General features: G+C 38.6%; 1 protein-coding gene across 1 annotated transcript in view; it reads right to left on the bottom strand.

Moving 5' to 3' along the window:
- Positions 1-17,241, bottom strand: part of CC2D2A (coiled-coil and C2 domain containing 2A) — a 415,347-nt gene that overhangs the window by 176,153 nt on the left and 221,953 nt on the right. The window contains exons 18-22 of the mRNA XM_085642396.1: positions 12,271-12,418; positions 9,777-9,915; positions 7,240-7,443; positions 3,252-3,344; positions 1,922-2,013 (exon numbers count right to left, since the gene is read on the bottom strand). Of these exons, the coding sequence (XP_085498522.1) occupies positions 1,922-2,013; positions 3,252-3,344; positions 7,240-7,443; positions 9,777-9,915; positions 12,271-12,418 (676 nt within the window). The remainder of the gene's footprint in view (positions 1-1,921; positions 2,014-3,251; positions 3,345-7,239; positions 7,444-9,776; positions 9,916-12,270; positions 12,419-17,241) is intronic.

Here is a 17,241-nt window from a genome sequence, read left to right on the forward strand (position 1 = left end):
AAAGGGCTCATGAGCTGTCCTGAGTGACATAAACAGAGGCATTTATTATTTTTGGTTTCATGCATTGCAAGGTTAAGAATTATTGACTGTTACAACACATTTAAGATTGTAAGAGATGTTAGTAGCATACTTACAATAATATAAAATGGGATTATGTAATAAAAAATGTTGATCACTGTATTAAGGGTTGTGATGCATGCATGATTCGTATACTTCTCATGATGCTTTCACTTCTCTGCATTACCTAGTAAAACATGTTTTCATTTCCCCTGCATACGCTTGAACCTGATGATTTAGGACCACATCTTTAGGTTCCTGGGCCAGTGGACTGGTGATTGCCCTGTGCTCTGACACATGGGTGGAGGCCATTGGGTAGCAGAGATGACAAAGTGAGGGCCCACAAAGTTAAACAAGCATTTGCAATGCAATCGGTTTCCAATTTACCCGGGACCTATTGCATTGCAAATGGTTGGCGCTTGGCATCACGGACAACGGGAGGGAGGATGGGGGGAGAAGGCACGGACATCGATAGGGAGGGAGGAGGGTGAGAGGGCAAGGACAACGGGTGGGCAGGCGGGAGGGTGGGGAAGGAGAGGAGAAGGCACGGACCAAGCTCTGTGAGGCTACATGTGCACGAAGGAAATAGTACATGCCCCATGTAACAATCAAGTAAAGGGGCCAGTGGCCATGGGAGGATACAAATGATGACATGGCTGTACTAAGGAGGGACTAACAAGCCTCATAATAAATCAGAAGACAGCATTTACAAAGGACAAATACAAAAGCCAATGAAAAATAAGGGCGGGTGAGTGGGTGAAGCGTCTCTCAGTACTGAACTACCACAGCTATTCAAGAAAGTGTTCTCACCAATACCTTGTCTGCCAAACTCTAAATCAGGCCCAAAGTCCTTTGACACTCTATAACCTGCTACACAATTTATGATAATTGTGCCTTGAAACAGTGATGCACACCGGCTCAATAAAAAAACAACTACAGTACAATAATAATAATGCTTCAGCTCTCCCAATGGTCCTCAATTAAATGTAGAGAAAAGTCCAACTTACACCTCTGCCCAAAAGTTCTCATTCCCGTAGCATTCTGCAGGACAGCAGCCAACACAATGTAACTAATGCAGAAACTGGATTAATAGAACACACGAGTCAGAGCCACTTGTACAACAGCACAATCATTTATGATGGTGGAAGGCATTCTGTTTAGTTCATTTTACAATCTACCAGTTCACACTTTCACGGAACTGCGGCAAACAGGACCCACACAGGCTGGCATTCAACAGTATTACTGATACAAAAATGCTTTTAGTGACAGAATATGGGTTGAACCCAAGTCGTTACTTCTATTTGCAGGATGACTAAAAATATTAAATCAAGTTGACGGGTTATTTTATTCCCATTTCTCACTTATCTATTCATTGTTTAATTCTGGAAGGGTGTGTCTCCCTGTTCTTCTGCTATTTAGTTTCCCCTGTTCTGATATCACATTCTCTAACTACTGCTTATGCTTTTCACTCAACTTCCTTCTTCCATGTTTAAACAATAACATCAATCTCATCCACGTTTTTCTTGCCACTCTATTTAATCCAGCTCTCAAGATGCACAAGCAACCAGATTTAGAGCCTTGATAATTATCCTCAACTCTCCTGCTATTTGCCTCTAGTGTAATGTCTCACATCCTAGTTTCTCATTTGAAAACTATCCTCATTTTATGTACATCAGAAAGGTGCTTCCACCCGGTCTGTATATTAACCTGCATGTTGGTCTGGCTGCACAGATGTCACAGTCTTTGCTTTGCCTAGCTCCTCTGATTGCTCTTGTGTCACTAAACACTGCTGCAATCTGAGAAATTGAGTGTTTTCATCAGAATATTTCAGAGAGCAATCAGCTTAGATGAAGTTATTTCTTACCCAAGACCAGGAACATCCTCTTCAATAACCAGGTCAGAAAGAATGAAATGATGCTTGGCGATGAGGAACCGGTTCATCACAGATTCTCTAACCTGTTTGAAAGTAAAGTACAGTGCATTTAACAACATGGAAACAACCCAACACATATCCACAAAGAGCAACAGGCTCAATGTTATGTGGAATCTCATTCCCATCTGCTTAAAACTCAAGAGTCTCAGTAACTAGAGAGATTCAAGGACATTTACGTCATGGAAATACTCATTTGCACAATGAACACAGAAATGTATATTCTCCTTTCTGATGCAATTGTAAAGATGGCAGTATCACAAAATGGGGTTAGGGAGCATACTGACAGACATCCTGGCACACAACTTCTCCAGATGCATTGTGGTAAATGCAGTGCCTAATAGCACTCACTTTAGTGGACAGCCTTTAGTATGTTTTTTGATGCAGGCAGTTCTGGATATCTCTAGACATATGTTTCAGGATATTTGTCATTCTTCAGTACAGAGTAACACCATAAATGTATGGGTGCTGGAAATGCCGCTCACAGTCTTCTTGGGCTTTTGTACCACTCCTAAAATATACTGATACATAAATTACAATAAAAATACAAACAGAGATGAACTGTGTGTTTGTTTTAAGCAGTACAGTTCAGATACCCATTCAAAGTACTACCATTTTGGTTAGTAACTATGGCAGAAATGTGTGCAGGTGCCCTTAAAAGTGTGAATGATCATCCAGTGACTGAATGTGGTATCCTGCGCATCTCTACCGTGTACACAAGTGAGCAGGTGCATGTGACTGTTGTTAGTACTGAGAATGTTCCCTCCTTCTCAATGATGATTGGCCAAGGCAATGAAGTCCTGGAAGCTTAGTGAGATACACTCAGCCTCTTGGTGGGGCATACAGTACTAACAATTTGAAGTAAAGTTTGTTGAGCAACCAGATATCGTAAAATGTTTCCTGCATTACCTGGTAACCTACATTATAAAATTGATGCAATCTACCATCAACTTTCAATATTAGGTACCAAGGGTTTGTTCATTTCAGCGCACACAGACTATATTTTTACAATCAAAAAAATTAAAAAACATTTATCCACTTATTCCAACATTAATCCAAGGACACAAATGATATTTGTAACAGTAGTGTCAAAGGCAAGAAGGGGTTCTTCATTCCAAAAAAATGAATACAATTCCACATCACATTTAAATTGTTTGTCACATTGGTACCAACCATTTACCACAAACGCAATCAGTAGTTGCAAAGTTTAAAAAAACAGAAAGAAGCTCTCATCAGGAAGCTCCCTTGTTAATTAAAGGCTCACCTTCTGCAGGTATTTGGCAACAAGTACTCTGTGTGCATCAATGTGGTCCAGATTGCTGTTATCATCCCTGTCGTGTAATCTCTTCTCATAAGCCTGAATGTAAGAAAATGGTTATCAATAAACAAACATGGTCACTAATCAAATAATTTACATAAATTCATCCAGAAAAAAACATTCAGTTAATTATTCCATTTACTAATTACTCTCTGCAGCTCAAATAGTCATTATATTTAATCAACAGTCTAGAGTGGTGACATGGTCTTCTTGCATTTTATTTGTCAACCTATGTTTTTCAATTTGTTATTTTTTGTTTCAGAATATATGATGGCAGATATTGTTTATAATGATGAGTGGGGCATGTTGTCCACCCTGAGCTAAACAGATGGGTCTCTATATCTGACCCGCGCTCCATCACAGCCAGCCAGAACTTATAACTGTCCATTGGTCTAGCGAGACCAGATTACCTCAAGTGCCAATTTGTGTTTTTAGGGGATGTTTTCAATAAGAAATTTAGAATCTAATATTTCCAGTTCTACTGGTTGGATGTTTGTCATTCTGGTATTATTTTATTTAATAAAGTTTACTCTAGTTTTTTAAATTGGTTTGGTATTTTTCTGGTGTTGTGTTTTCACTTTATTACTGTTTGTATACTGCATAAATATTTTGCACATTGCCTCCAAGTTAAGTCTGACTGCTTTGTGCCATGCTATTGGAGGGGTAAGCACTGGTTATGTTACAAAGTTTTTGTGGGCCATCTTGACAAATTTGTGGTTGTGGCTTGAGTGAGGCTTCCACCCCTCTCAATTAATAACCCAATTTCTTACAGGCAGCATTATTTTGCACACGCTGATGCTTTCTAAAGGAGGTAATGGGGATGACAATGTGGAGACAATTACAATAATTCAGATGGGAGAAGATCTTGGCAAAGATCAATGAGGTCTTCTATGAGCAGTGTAGCAAAGATAAGATTCTCTACAACTGACAAAGATGGCTGAAGACGAATAAATGCATTTTTGCATTAAAATTTATCTGCGCAGAGAATGTGAGGACACTGTCAAAGACTCTCAAATTGTGAGCTTACTTTACTGCACCAGGGGAAGATCCCAGATCATCAGGCCACACAAAAGGCAGCAAAGGGATGACTGAGCCAATAAGCAGTATTTTGATGTTGTCCCTAATTATTTTGTTTCTAATGGTGGATGCAAGAAATGTAAAACTTTATATAGATTACAGGGGCGTTTTCTAGTTTCAAAAAATGCCAACATCCATCAGCATACATATGATACTCAATCTTGTAGGAATCCAGGATTGCTGTTAAAGGGGTCATGTGAATGTTAAATATAGTGGGAGAAAAAGCAGAGCCTTGAAGCGCACTACAATGGAAGTCAAGTGTTCTTGAAAGGAAAGGGACAGCGTTTACCAGACGTGTGTGATTATGTAGGAAGGAGAAGCTCCAAGCCAGGACTGTACCACCTAAACTGGCTGAAGATTCCAGTTTATTTAGTAGCACCTTATGATTGATGGTGTCAAATGCAGCAGAAAGGTCAAGTAATATCGGCGTACAAGGGAGGTTTCAGTTCCGAACAGAAGGGAACTTCTCTTTTATGTGTAATACAGGGGTTTCCATACTTCTTTGCAGCCTAAAACTCGATTGGAAATCAATGAGGAGGCAGCTGGATTCCAGGTAGGAGGATAATTATTGTGAGAGGATCATTTAATATATTTTGAGCACATAGGGATGGATGGGAACGTGTCTGTCATTATCCAAAATGGTCTCTCTAATATGGATTTATTTTAAATCGAACTTTTTATATCCTGCTGGTTAAGAAGCTATTTATGAGGTTAGTGCTGATTAGTGCTAAAGTTAGGAGGCTGAGACTGATGTCCTAGGGAGGAGATTTCCTGAAGGAGATAAAGATTTTGCTGACTTCAGCTTCTATGACAGGCACCGCCACTTGGTAGGGAGTAGGGTGACTGACATCCATATGTAGATTCAATAAATGATGGATTTAACCCAGATCTGTGACTGGGGGTGAATGTGGGATTGGTTCAGCATTCCGTCCATCATCTGTTCTTTTAGCATTTTTCATCCTAAGTGAGAAGGGTATACCCATGTGTGGGCCCCAAACTCGCTATGCCACCAGATTAAAGCTAACCTGTCTGATGAGGGCTGAAACCCTAAAACTGGTCTTAGGATGCTTTTTTCTGGTCCAGGGAGGACCTGACCTGGCAATTTGGGCTGGACTGTTCTCATGGGGAGCAGGGTCAAGACTGATTTGCATATATCTGGGTCTAAACTGGAATGGTGTGGAATGCAAAAAACCCGATGGATTTAACCAAGATCTGTAACTGGGGGTGAATGTGTGATTGGTTCAGCATTCTGTCCATCATCTGTTCTTTTTTCAGATTCAAAGAATCAACAATTCTGGATCTTGGAACAACAGTTTACTTGGTGAAGAAAGTCATGAGGTTGTTACAGAATTTGGACGATGGAGCAACAAAGCTTTGGTGGGTGCTAGCGGAAACCAGATCGTTGTAGATGACGAAAAGTTCCTTGTTGGAGTCAAAGGATGAAGTTCTGCTAGACTTGTAGCGTTACTTTGGAGTTAGGAGGCTTTTAGTCACAGGTCATACCATCCACAGATGCTCTACCTAATCGTTCTATTTGACGCAACTTATCGGTGAACTAGGTAGGGCTTTTTGAGAGATAGTAGTTCCAGAATGGGGAGGGATTAGGGCTTCCAAGACCTCTCGTCAACTTTGAGTTAAGTATGAGCTCAGGTACCACATGTTTGGATGAAGTCTGAATCTCTTTTGACATGTCTTATAGTTTCATTTATGGAAAAGTGCAGTTCCAAAGAAATTGTTTTGTCGATGTGCTCTCCGTCTCCTGAGGTATTCCATCTGTATGTGTACCAGTTGGAACAGCTTGACACAGAGTTTTTTTCACAGTATTATGTTGCCTTTCATTAGTTCTCACAATCAATACAATTCTCATTTGTTGTCCCTTATTGTGAATGTATTAGATGGTTTTTGTTTTTCATGTGAACAGATTTTTGAGATGCGACAATTAAAGTTTGGTTAGAACAAAGCAGCTGCTAAGGTAACAGTCTTGGATTTTGATGGTGGACAACATGGTCATCAGATTACATGTATCCCAATCCCACTCAAGCTTCCACTAGTGGTGGAAAAGGCTGTGTAATTGGTAATGTCTATCTTGTTTGATCAAGTAGATGATTCCTTTTTATGTTTAATTATCATGGATTTGGTGAACATATTCAGCTGTGTCGTTCAGCTTTCAAAATATTGCAGTCTTTACAGGTTTTCTGGGTCAGAGTCAAATATACTGATGATAAACTAGGACTGAACACCAAGTAGGTTAGACTTTTATCTACTTCAGTGCCATGGAATCCAAATATACTTCAGCACAATTTATTAACATAATCACAATTTAAAATGCATACAATCTTTTTTAAATATTTGAAGAGGGTCTATATAGTCCTACTTTGTTTAAAGAAGTTCTATTCAGCACAACTATCATTCCCATGAATGTCTAGATCTGGGTTATGTTTCTGTCATAGTTTTCCTCCCTTGTTGATAATTTTTTTGTAACATAAGGCAACACGTTGCCAGCAGTTCTCATATAGTTCAGTACAGAATAAACAAGTACAAGATATTAGACTTGTTGACTAAAAAGCCACTTTCTGCATTTTGTAAGAGAAACACTAAGTACAATCAACAAAGCTTGTGGATTGGGTTTACTACTCTAAATTCCACTCACATATTAGTTTGATGCAAATATTAAATTACACCTACTAAACATTGCACAGCTTTATGTTTAGAGTCAAAGATGTCAAATTAGAGCTGTGAGTGGATATCTTTGTTTTGAGTCTCATGGAGTTTACTTCTGAAAGCAGATCAATCAACACACCCAGTTATTTTTAAAAAAATGTCTCAATCTCAACAGACACTTCAGTTTCTCACTCACCTGGAAGACCTTTTCTGGGATCTCCTGGTCACGTAGGGGAACTTGCTTATAATTTCTGAACTCAGGCACCTCTTGGTTTCTGAGCTGTAAAATTCTAAATCTTTTTGATCTGTTAAATTCTTCATATGAAAGAAAATTAAATTCTTGCTGTAGCTGCTCTAGTCTGAAGAAATCAGGAATGTAAGCATCTCCACTGGTTGCAATCTAAAGAAGTGTGACAAAAACAAAATAAGCATTTGTATATAATTACATTCAGATTGGTATATGTGGTTAAATGTTTTCCCACTGATACACCAATAGGCTGCTGTATATTATATTGACAGCATTATTACTACTGAATGCTTCTATATCAGTTCTGTAAGTTACTATGCCTATAAGTTTAGAGATGTAAAATGCATAGCAATTGTTAGCACGTGTTGCCACATTAGAAAGTATATGGCATCTATACTAATGGCTGATGTGTTTATATTTTATCTGCTTTATCAATATAATATAATTGAACAATGCTTTGGTTCCTCTTCTCATTCACTAAAGGCAGGGATGCCATTGATTGTCCAGAATCTAAACTAGTGATCACATTTTAATACCTACATCTCTACTTATTTTCAGGAGTATCATTTGCAGCAAAGTGTCAGACAAATTGGCAATCTAATAAAACATAAAAGATCTTTTTCAAATGGTGAGCTGGGATTCTGAAGATGATTTGAAACACAGTTATGCATTGTCACCAGATTTCTTCCAAAATTCCAATGGAGGCACATATCCAAGGCCTTCACTTTTATGTCTTGGACAATACTGTTGGTTATCAAAATAAACCTGTCACATTGGGGTTGCAGATAGATTTAACACATCAATCGATTTAAGTTTTAGAAAAACAGTTATTTGTGCACAGTTTTAAATATGAAAATAAGTAAGTTAAAATGTGGTTTACAATGTTTTCCAAATGCAAAATATATTTGGTTAATGGATGTAGGGTAGGGCTGATTGAAATACCAGTTTAATCTTTTTCTGATTAAAGAATGGTTTATAGTCAATAGTGCTATGCAAATTATTACTTCATCAAAGCTGTTGAGCAAAGCGTTTCATAGTCTAATTTCTGTTAAAAGTTGAGGGACATCTATTATTGCATTGCCGGTCCTTACCTCAAACTGTTCACTTGTGATGCAGTCTAATTAAAAATACATCACAAACGTACTGTTGTTTTCGAATATGAAGCGTCACGCATAGGCCAAATATTGTAAACAATGTGCTAAATAAATTTAGAACGCTGGATACATGTGGGCCATACAGATCCTTTCTGGAATTAAGGCTAGGAAAACAAAGTTTTAAACTACCAAAATAGAAATGCTGGCCAGGTGTTCAAGTAGCTTCTTAGGTGTCTTTGCTCAGCCTCTCCAAAATGTCTTGTAAATAATTGTGAAAGACAGATAGTATCATGACTGGTCCACTGAATTTTTTAGCCAGTTAGGTATGGCTGCATGGACAGGTAGGGGAAAAGCACATGAAATTGACACGCTCCCTGCAATGAGTAATCTTTTATTAGAACATTCTGATTTTCTTGTCACGTTGCTTTGAAACTATTATAGAACACTTCTTGACCACATAATTGGAAAGAATCAATTGCACATCATTCACAGATTTGGTGGTCTAAACACTGTAAAATATGTATGTTAAAGTAAAAAGCTCTTTCCCGTTTCAGGCCTACAACAGATGTGAAAGTTGATGATGTAACTATCAGTGTTGCATTTCCTGGAAAAACTATTGTTAACAGTTTTATGTCCCATGTATATCTTTTCAGAAACACAGCATATTTACTAAATACCTTACATTTTGCATTGCTAGCACATCATCGACATTGCAAACTCTGGAAAATCTAAGACCAAGAAAAATCTCCAGGTGAGTACACTGTAATAGGGAAGGCTTGGGTGCCCTCTGGAAACTTCTTTCTCTGCATATATAGCGATAACCATATTCTTGGAGCTACCCAAAGTGCCATGTGATATGCCAGAAAGGGATCAGCCATGACTGTAGAGTAAGAAGCAGCACAGGTGGGCATGCCTCGAAGGGTGCTACATCTTCTAATTTAAAATAGCAGAGATGGTAGAAGAAAACATTTGCCCCTTCACCAGTAAATACTTTTATGCATGGGAATGCTTGAGCTTGAGCAACACATATAAATATTATTGAACTTTTAGATGGAAGAGCTGAATACTAATGTTGAAGGCCTGACACCAGGGGATTACATCATAATCCTAATCACAAACTTCTAATTCTATGGAAACTACTATATTCATTTGTATGTGAACTTGGTCACGTTAGCTGTAGAGTTCCCAAGCACTGCGATTAATTCCTTATTAAAAATGTATTTAAATATCTTAAAATTCAAATATGTTCTTTCATGCATTGTAGAGTTTTGTACATGTGCAAACTGTGTGTGTGATATGAAAAGGGAGTTGCACACTTAGCGTAAATGGTTATTGTGGTTAGCGTAAATGGTTATTGTAGCCAATAAATCTGAATTTATTACACCACTATACCATGATTAGCTGCATCAAGGCTGCATTATTTGGGTCATTCGGATCAAGCTTGGATTCTGCCGCCCACTTGCTTAACTTCTTCATGTCAGTTAGGCTGGAAGCTCCAATCGATGCTATTGCATCAATATTCTTCAACGCTCTAAAAAAATAAAAAACTTATATAATGTTGATTGTATTCATAATTCATTTTTTTTTAGAAGTAGTTATTTTTCAAATGAGAAATGAAGAACATCGCACCTCTTCTTTTAAACATCGGGAACAAAATCCTAGGGTCCTTTACATAAGACTGACTCCCTCCTTTCTAATAGACCATTAATGCATAATGCATTAGTAATGAACAATAAATCAAATCGAACAATAACCCTTATCCTACTCACACAAATATTTTGGTAATGGCTAGAGAGTGTAACAAAGAAGTTATCTTTTCTTAGAAGTAAATTGGTTTTGCAGGATTATAAACCTGATCTCAGAAGTGAATAACAAGTAAACAGTATAATCAGGAAGACAAGTGTTTAAATAGAACAATCGGGAAAAAGAAGAAAACTTGGTGGTCTAAATACAAGATAAGATCAGGCAGAGTCCAAAGTTGGCATGCTCAGAACAATGGTGGATTCCACCTAAAAGCATCAAGTGTAGCTCTGGTTCCACGGTGAGAGTTGCAGCGTGGGTAGGGAATAAAATATGTCAGCACCAGCCCTACATTTCTGAATACTCATGCCACAATTGATTATTCAACCCCTTTCAGCACAAAGGAACTTCCCTATCTCAGGGATAGCCTCTGGTCTCGTTTTCTTCATTATGTTCTTAAAATATGTTTATACATTTAATCAAACGATAAGCACATCATATGTCCGTCTTCCTTTCAAAACAAGATGGTGATGAAAATGGTAAGCCTGGGAAATAATTCACATTTTAATGGTTTTCACAAATACGAAAAACATGAACAAAATGTGTGTGACTTTTATAAAAGTATTTCAAATAGTATGTGGATACTTAAATTAATGCCAGAAACAAACATATGGTTTGATCACTCTAAAACATATAATTGTTGAAAACATTGTTCTTCCCACTTGAACATCTCGGTTGTACCAATGTATTATCCCGTCGCATTTTCTTTACTAATACTTCAATTAAAATCAAATTAAATGTAGAAACTGGAACAAAGTATAATTATCCTAAAGGGAAGCAGGAACCTTGTATCTAGCATATGCAATTGCCAATTAGCTTGACAGCATGATAAAAAGACAAACACAGTAAAATACAACTACACCATAGTAGCATGAACTGTTACTTTACTATTAAGCATAAATATAAAGTATGTGCATTAAATCACCCAGCCGAACAATTCGGAGTTTTCAAATCTCCGCTGGTCCAACAAAGCAGTCTGTCCTTCAATTAATACTGCCCTTCACAACTCTTACCCCTTGCTCGATTAGAGAAACCTAAAAGAACTTTTAAGACAATGAACTCATTAAGATAATACAATCGCCCCAACTTATAAGGTCTGCGACAATCAGCATACATAAATCTGTATTTAGTCTGACCTGTTGTCAAACAGTTTACTTATCAGTGTATGTATGGAGTGGTGTGACCTACTAGAGATATCATCTGGGTTCCTAATATTAATGCCTCTCCAGATGACGCATTTGTGTCAACTTGTTGCTAAACCACGGTCAACTGAATGTTGATTGAATATTTTGACTCATTTCCTAATCTATAGCCCAGTGCATTTTAAAATCACATTATAACATTATTATAATCTGGACTGAATCGCTGATGAAATATGTATTATTACAGCGGCTCAAATCTGGGATCCTGATAAGAGGGCTAGAAACATTGGTCATTACTGCTGTATTATATACATTTTGTCCTCCAATCCCTTATTAACTTAGAACTTCTAATTGTCCTTTGGACGTGGACAATAAGTAGAATTACTGATGCCAAACATTATCATGAAACGGTTGTTCCATTCGTGCCTTCCCGGCCATCTTACATAATTTATCGGAGAGCTTCACTAATTGCCTTTTGTAGGGGACACATTGACTCAAAACCAGAAAGTCAGTAAATGTTTTGTTTTCAGAGTTTTAAAAGAAAAAAAACTATCTTTTCTTTCTTTTTTTCTTTTTTTTTTTAAAGTTGTTCGGAGATGAGGGGCTTCCTTCCATGGATAGCATGACATGCAGGCTTCACTGATAAGGCTATTTTTCTATTAGAAGTGGATATATACTTTTATGAAATGAATACAAAGAATATATATTTTTTATTTTATTGCTTGAAATTGTTGGAGATAATCAAAATTGAATTTTAAAAGCTTGAACATTGTAGCAATATTTTTAACATATAATTGCAATGACTAAGTATAATAACATTTTGACAGAAAAAGATCAGGAGTTCACTGAGCTTATTAAACTAATGATATGCAGACAAGCGTATAAAAAAACACACATCATTGTATAGCACAAAAAAGACCTGCTATTCAACTTTCATGATTTACCTCTGAATCCCGCTGTTCTGCTGAGATATTGGTGGGGCTAATGGCACTCCATTTTCTGCAACTGCCCAAGAAACACTGTAGGATAGCTTCCCAGAAGTCATAAGAATCATTTTATTACTTCCGTCCGCTTCAAATGAAAATGGTACATCTAGTAATAAAAAAAACACATAACATGCAATGTTTCTTAAAGGATGCACTTTGTCAACAAAGGAGGGTACACTAGATGCAACTTCGTTTTTGCAACTAATTTTCTTCTTAAAATAGTCAATGACTTGCATGCAGATAGTGAAATATACCTCTGGCCCTAGTAAATGAAAGGCGATTGTACAGGGCTAATTATGCACCATGTATATGTAGTGCAAACCCCCTACTGAATAGACAGGGGAGGTGGGGTATCCACATAATTATTGACTGTGCCAGCAGGTATGGAGGCTTGCAAAAGACTGCTTGTCCATCTTGAAGACTCGCAAACCTCAAGATGCTGAGACTGGGCCATCAAGGATCCATCATCAAGGTTTAAGAAGACTTGAAACAATGTATTTCCAACTATCTATTAAAGTACATAGAACACTGCAGGGGACCAATGTTTCTGGCATTACTATGTGAAGTAGTGGCTCAATTGGGGTTGCACAGCCTCCTACCCCTTCAAGTGCACGAAAATAGGTTCATTGATATGGGTTCAATTAATCTGTTTTAATTTGCATACTGCTTATCTGGTGCAATCCAGAGGTGAAATTACTCCATTATCAGGATAAGCAGGAAATGTCAAAGGAATTAAGGGGGAAACGTAAGGCACCGTGAACACAACTTAATTTGCAAAAGGTTTCTGTACAAACGTAGAAATTCAGATAGAGTATATACTGTGAACATATGCAAGGAACAATTATGGACAAGACTCATTACAATTACTTGAGTATATAAACAGTAAGAAGCTTTCTGAACCTTATGTTCTCTCAAGAAAGATCAAACATTGCAAGCTCGGCTCCCACCTGGGATGCAAACTTTATTGTAATATGGCTAGGCTACTGGGGCTTCATTTGTTCACTTAGTGGAACATACATACAAGGACAGTGGAGATGTAAATCAGCCACACTACGGATGGCAGAAGGTGGCTCTATCTTTCTAATGCCCTAATTCTATGCCTGGTTTAAAAAGAGGACATTCTAGCTTGTGGTAAAAGGGCCACAATAGTATGTGACGATGGGCGAACATAACCAGGTCAGTGCACATTTCTGTCTTGTGTTAGCGTATGAGTCTATGATAAGTTGAAATTGTTTGACACAAGCTGAGGGCATGTGCCATACAGGTGCAATTAAACAGTACATCTTATGACACAAAAAGCAAGCACTTAACAAAATGGCTGAAAACTTAAGCAATTTGTTGAACAATCAAAGAAAGAAACAGTGGTGTAGCATTCTTCTTGGTAATAGTAAGTACACAGAATCCTATCATAACGAAAGCCCTCTTAAAAAATTAGGCCAGTATGGAAGATGTCCCTTAAGTTTCTTGGTTCATTCATTGACAATCTGGCCCATTTACAGATTTTTTCCAACAAATGTTATTGTTTTGAAATAATAATAAATGGACAGTGCGTTTGATATATATAATTCCCTTGATAGAATTAATACTACTCACAATTGATACCAATACTACATCGACACATTATGACATTACACCTCTTTTTGAATCAGTGCGGCTTATATAGTCTAACAATTAAACACTCCCAATACAATAAAAAACTTGGGCCTCCGAGGCGGTCTAAGGATGGCAGCAATCAGCTGAAGATATGCCACTATTTTTCCTTTGGGGATCAAATTGAAGAGGCAATGGTTATTTTGTTTTGCATGCTACTGTGTCTGCCGGTGAACTCCTTGGGTCTCCCAGTCAAGGCTTACTACATTGTGCTTTTTTAGCACTTTGTATTGTTCAAGGGACATGGTAGTTTTAGTCCCTTTCTTATCCCTTAAATTTGGTTACTATCACCTCCCATGCCCCCGGGCAAAGCTAGATATTCTCTTTTTGTGTCTATGTGTAGCAGTATAGTCTCACTTTTAGACCATCTTCACATTTCTCTGCCACACTTAATCAGACAAGGCTTATCCACTAACTTCTAACTAATTTCTCTTCTGGTGTATGGCCTTTCATCTGTTAGTAGAAACACTGATAAGGCGTATAATTCTCGTACTAAGCATAGCAATACTATACCATATGAAAAAAGCATGTGACTTCCTCCGCACATCTAGGGCCCTTCACCATTGTTGCTGGGCAGAAGCTGTTAAATTTCCTGGACACCATCTGGTCAGCACTTAGGAAGCATTCCCAATCCTAATGTGTTTAACAATATCAGTCACCCATTCTACTCTTTGAATGTCCTGTGAGCATTTAGATTGGTCAAGGAATGCACGATATAACAATGACATCACCCTACTTCTCTCTTTAGATATGCAAATTATTCAAAATTCTTTGTGAGTGGGCGTTTGACATAGCCCTGCCTTCCAAATCTTCTGAATCCCAGTTCTCAATGTTCCATACAGCCAATCGTACCCTGCAAATAGTTCATAGTCCTCATCAGTTCTTGAAACCCTCAGAGGGTCCCTCCTTCATGCAGATCACCTATAGTGTTTCACCTTATATGTTCCCATGCCCATACTGGACTGAAAAATAGATAGCCACACTAGGCACCCTGGTGTATAGTGCACATGTGTGTGTTCCACGCTTTGTAAACATCATGCAGGGAAGTAGAGAGCGAGGAGAAAAATGCCTTCATAGATGAGCTCCTTAGTTTAGGACCGACCCCATATAATGAGCAACCGCACCAAGTGCTACACCACAAGCAGATGAAACCGACACAAACACCGTGGCCTCCCCGGAAGTTGGCACACCCCCAAGTTACTCAGAGTTCCACCTCCTGCTCAGACCTCGACCCCTGTAACAATGGGTATTTCATGCTCATTGGCAACCACAAATGTTTCTGCCATTAACATATCCCAGAGTCAAACCCTTCCAGGCATCTCTCAGGATGTCACAGTGGTGTCCAGCGTAATAGCATCAGACCCATCCTAGGGAGAGGTTTAGATGACCCATGGGCGGAAGGTCACTTGACCACTTTAACTCTACTAATCATGTAATACACCAATTATGGCTTTGCAAAAAGCAAATAAAAAGTGAGAATAGTGCAGGGTCTCTGAAAAATTAACATCATTTTCGTTCAATGCTATCATGTTGTAACAAACCCTGCTGTGATCCTGTTCCAAAGTCTCCCAAAATCTGAACAGTTCACGGTCATTGACCTTTGCCAGGTATTCATCCTGGTTCCCTTCATGAAGAGAGACAGTTTTTCTTCATGTTACGGTTCTAAGAAAAGACGTTTGTGTGGTGTTGTTCTCCTCAAGGGTATACAAAAAGCCCATACTATTTCAATCAAATACTTTTAAAAAAAACTCGAAACTGCACCTACTGCATAGTTCGTCCTGATTCAGTACATTCATGGCTTACTCATTGCATTGATGGTTGGTAAAACACCATGTTTCTGGTCAACCATTTGGATGAGAATGGGCACAATGTTTCCCCCAAAAACTGCAGCACTCTCAAAAGGAGGTCATGTACCTGGGACATCAGATTGAGAAGGAAATCAGGCCAGTGTCCCATGAACGCATTGAAATAGTCCTTAAAATGAAATCCCAACCACACAGAGAGAACTACAAATATTCTTGGGCACGGTTTGCTACTGCCTCCAGTGGATTCCAAACTTTTCCTTTGTGGCAACGCCTTTACTGAGGCTGATGCACACTGTTGTCAATGATCCAGTACAAAAGAATGATGAAACCATGGAAGCTTTCCAGGAGCTTAAGAATCTACTTTGCAGCCACGAGTGAGATGGGTATGCTGTATTTGTGTTGACAAAGGCCCATGTTGAGACTAAGCCCCCCTCAGGTATTTTTAGCGACTCTTGATCCTGTAGCTGCAGTGTTACCTAGTTGTCTCAAGGGATTTGCAGAGGTAAGCCTTAGCATTCAGCAAACCATAGGAATAATGATGGGTTATCTACTCATTATAATGCTGCCACATTCAATAGAAATTCTCATGACTCGTACCCGCAAGCAACATTTGACCAACAGCCGCCTAACCCACTATGAGAAAAACATTTTTGCAGCTGAGAATGTTTCTATAAGAAGATGTAACACCTTAAACCCTCCTTCTCTGCTACTAACCCCAGAGGGAGTCGAAGAGGGAGATTTGGACCACAACTGCATTAGTGTTACCAAGTGGTGCCCAAAGCCAACAGCTGACATATTGGATGTCCCCCTTTCTAGAATGTGACCATAGTCGGTTTGTTGATGTGTTCTGTATGAGAGACCGGTGGTATTTTGAGAACCGCATATGCGGTGTGGACCCTAAGTGGGGTTGTGAAGCATACTCCCTGTGCCATGTAACGTTCACACAGGTGGCAGAATTAATTGCCCTCACTAGAGCCTGTTGTACTTCTGAAGCATTGTAAGTTATCATTTACACTGACAACCAGTATGGATTTCACGTGATGCATAATGTTGGGCAATTCTGGTCGCTGAGAGGATATATGACATCTGTCAGCTCACTGATTAGGAATGGGTTGTCTTCAACCTGTTAGAAGCCCTTCAGTTACCTAAAGTAATTGCTGTGGTGAACTTTGTAACCAGAGGCAACCACTATGCAGATGAGATTGCCCGATATTGTGCTCTTGAGATCAGCACCTTTCACATAGATATGCCATGCAATGCTGAGGGAGAAACTGTGTTGTACATTTTGTTTAACACTGTACAGACTTTCAGTGACCTAAGGGAGTTGAAATACACTGCCCTAGAAATTGAAAACACCAGATGAGAAAAGATGGGATGGGTAAAGGACAGAAGTGACATTTGTGTGTTCAGTGATGGAAAGCCGGTCCTCCCCGATTCTATGCTACCTGCTATATTAAGAAACATGCTTGGACCA

The sequence above is a fragment of the Triturus cristatus genome, chromosome 2_2 (genome assembly GCF_964204655.1).
Source record: "Triturus cristatus chromosome 2_2, aTriCri1.1, whole genome shotgun sequence".
Classification (NCBI taxonomy): domain Eukaryota; kingdom Metazoa; phylum Chordata; class Amphibia; order Caudata; family Salamandridae; genus Triturus; species Triturus cristatus.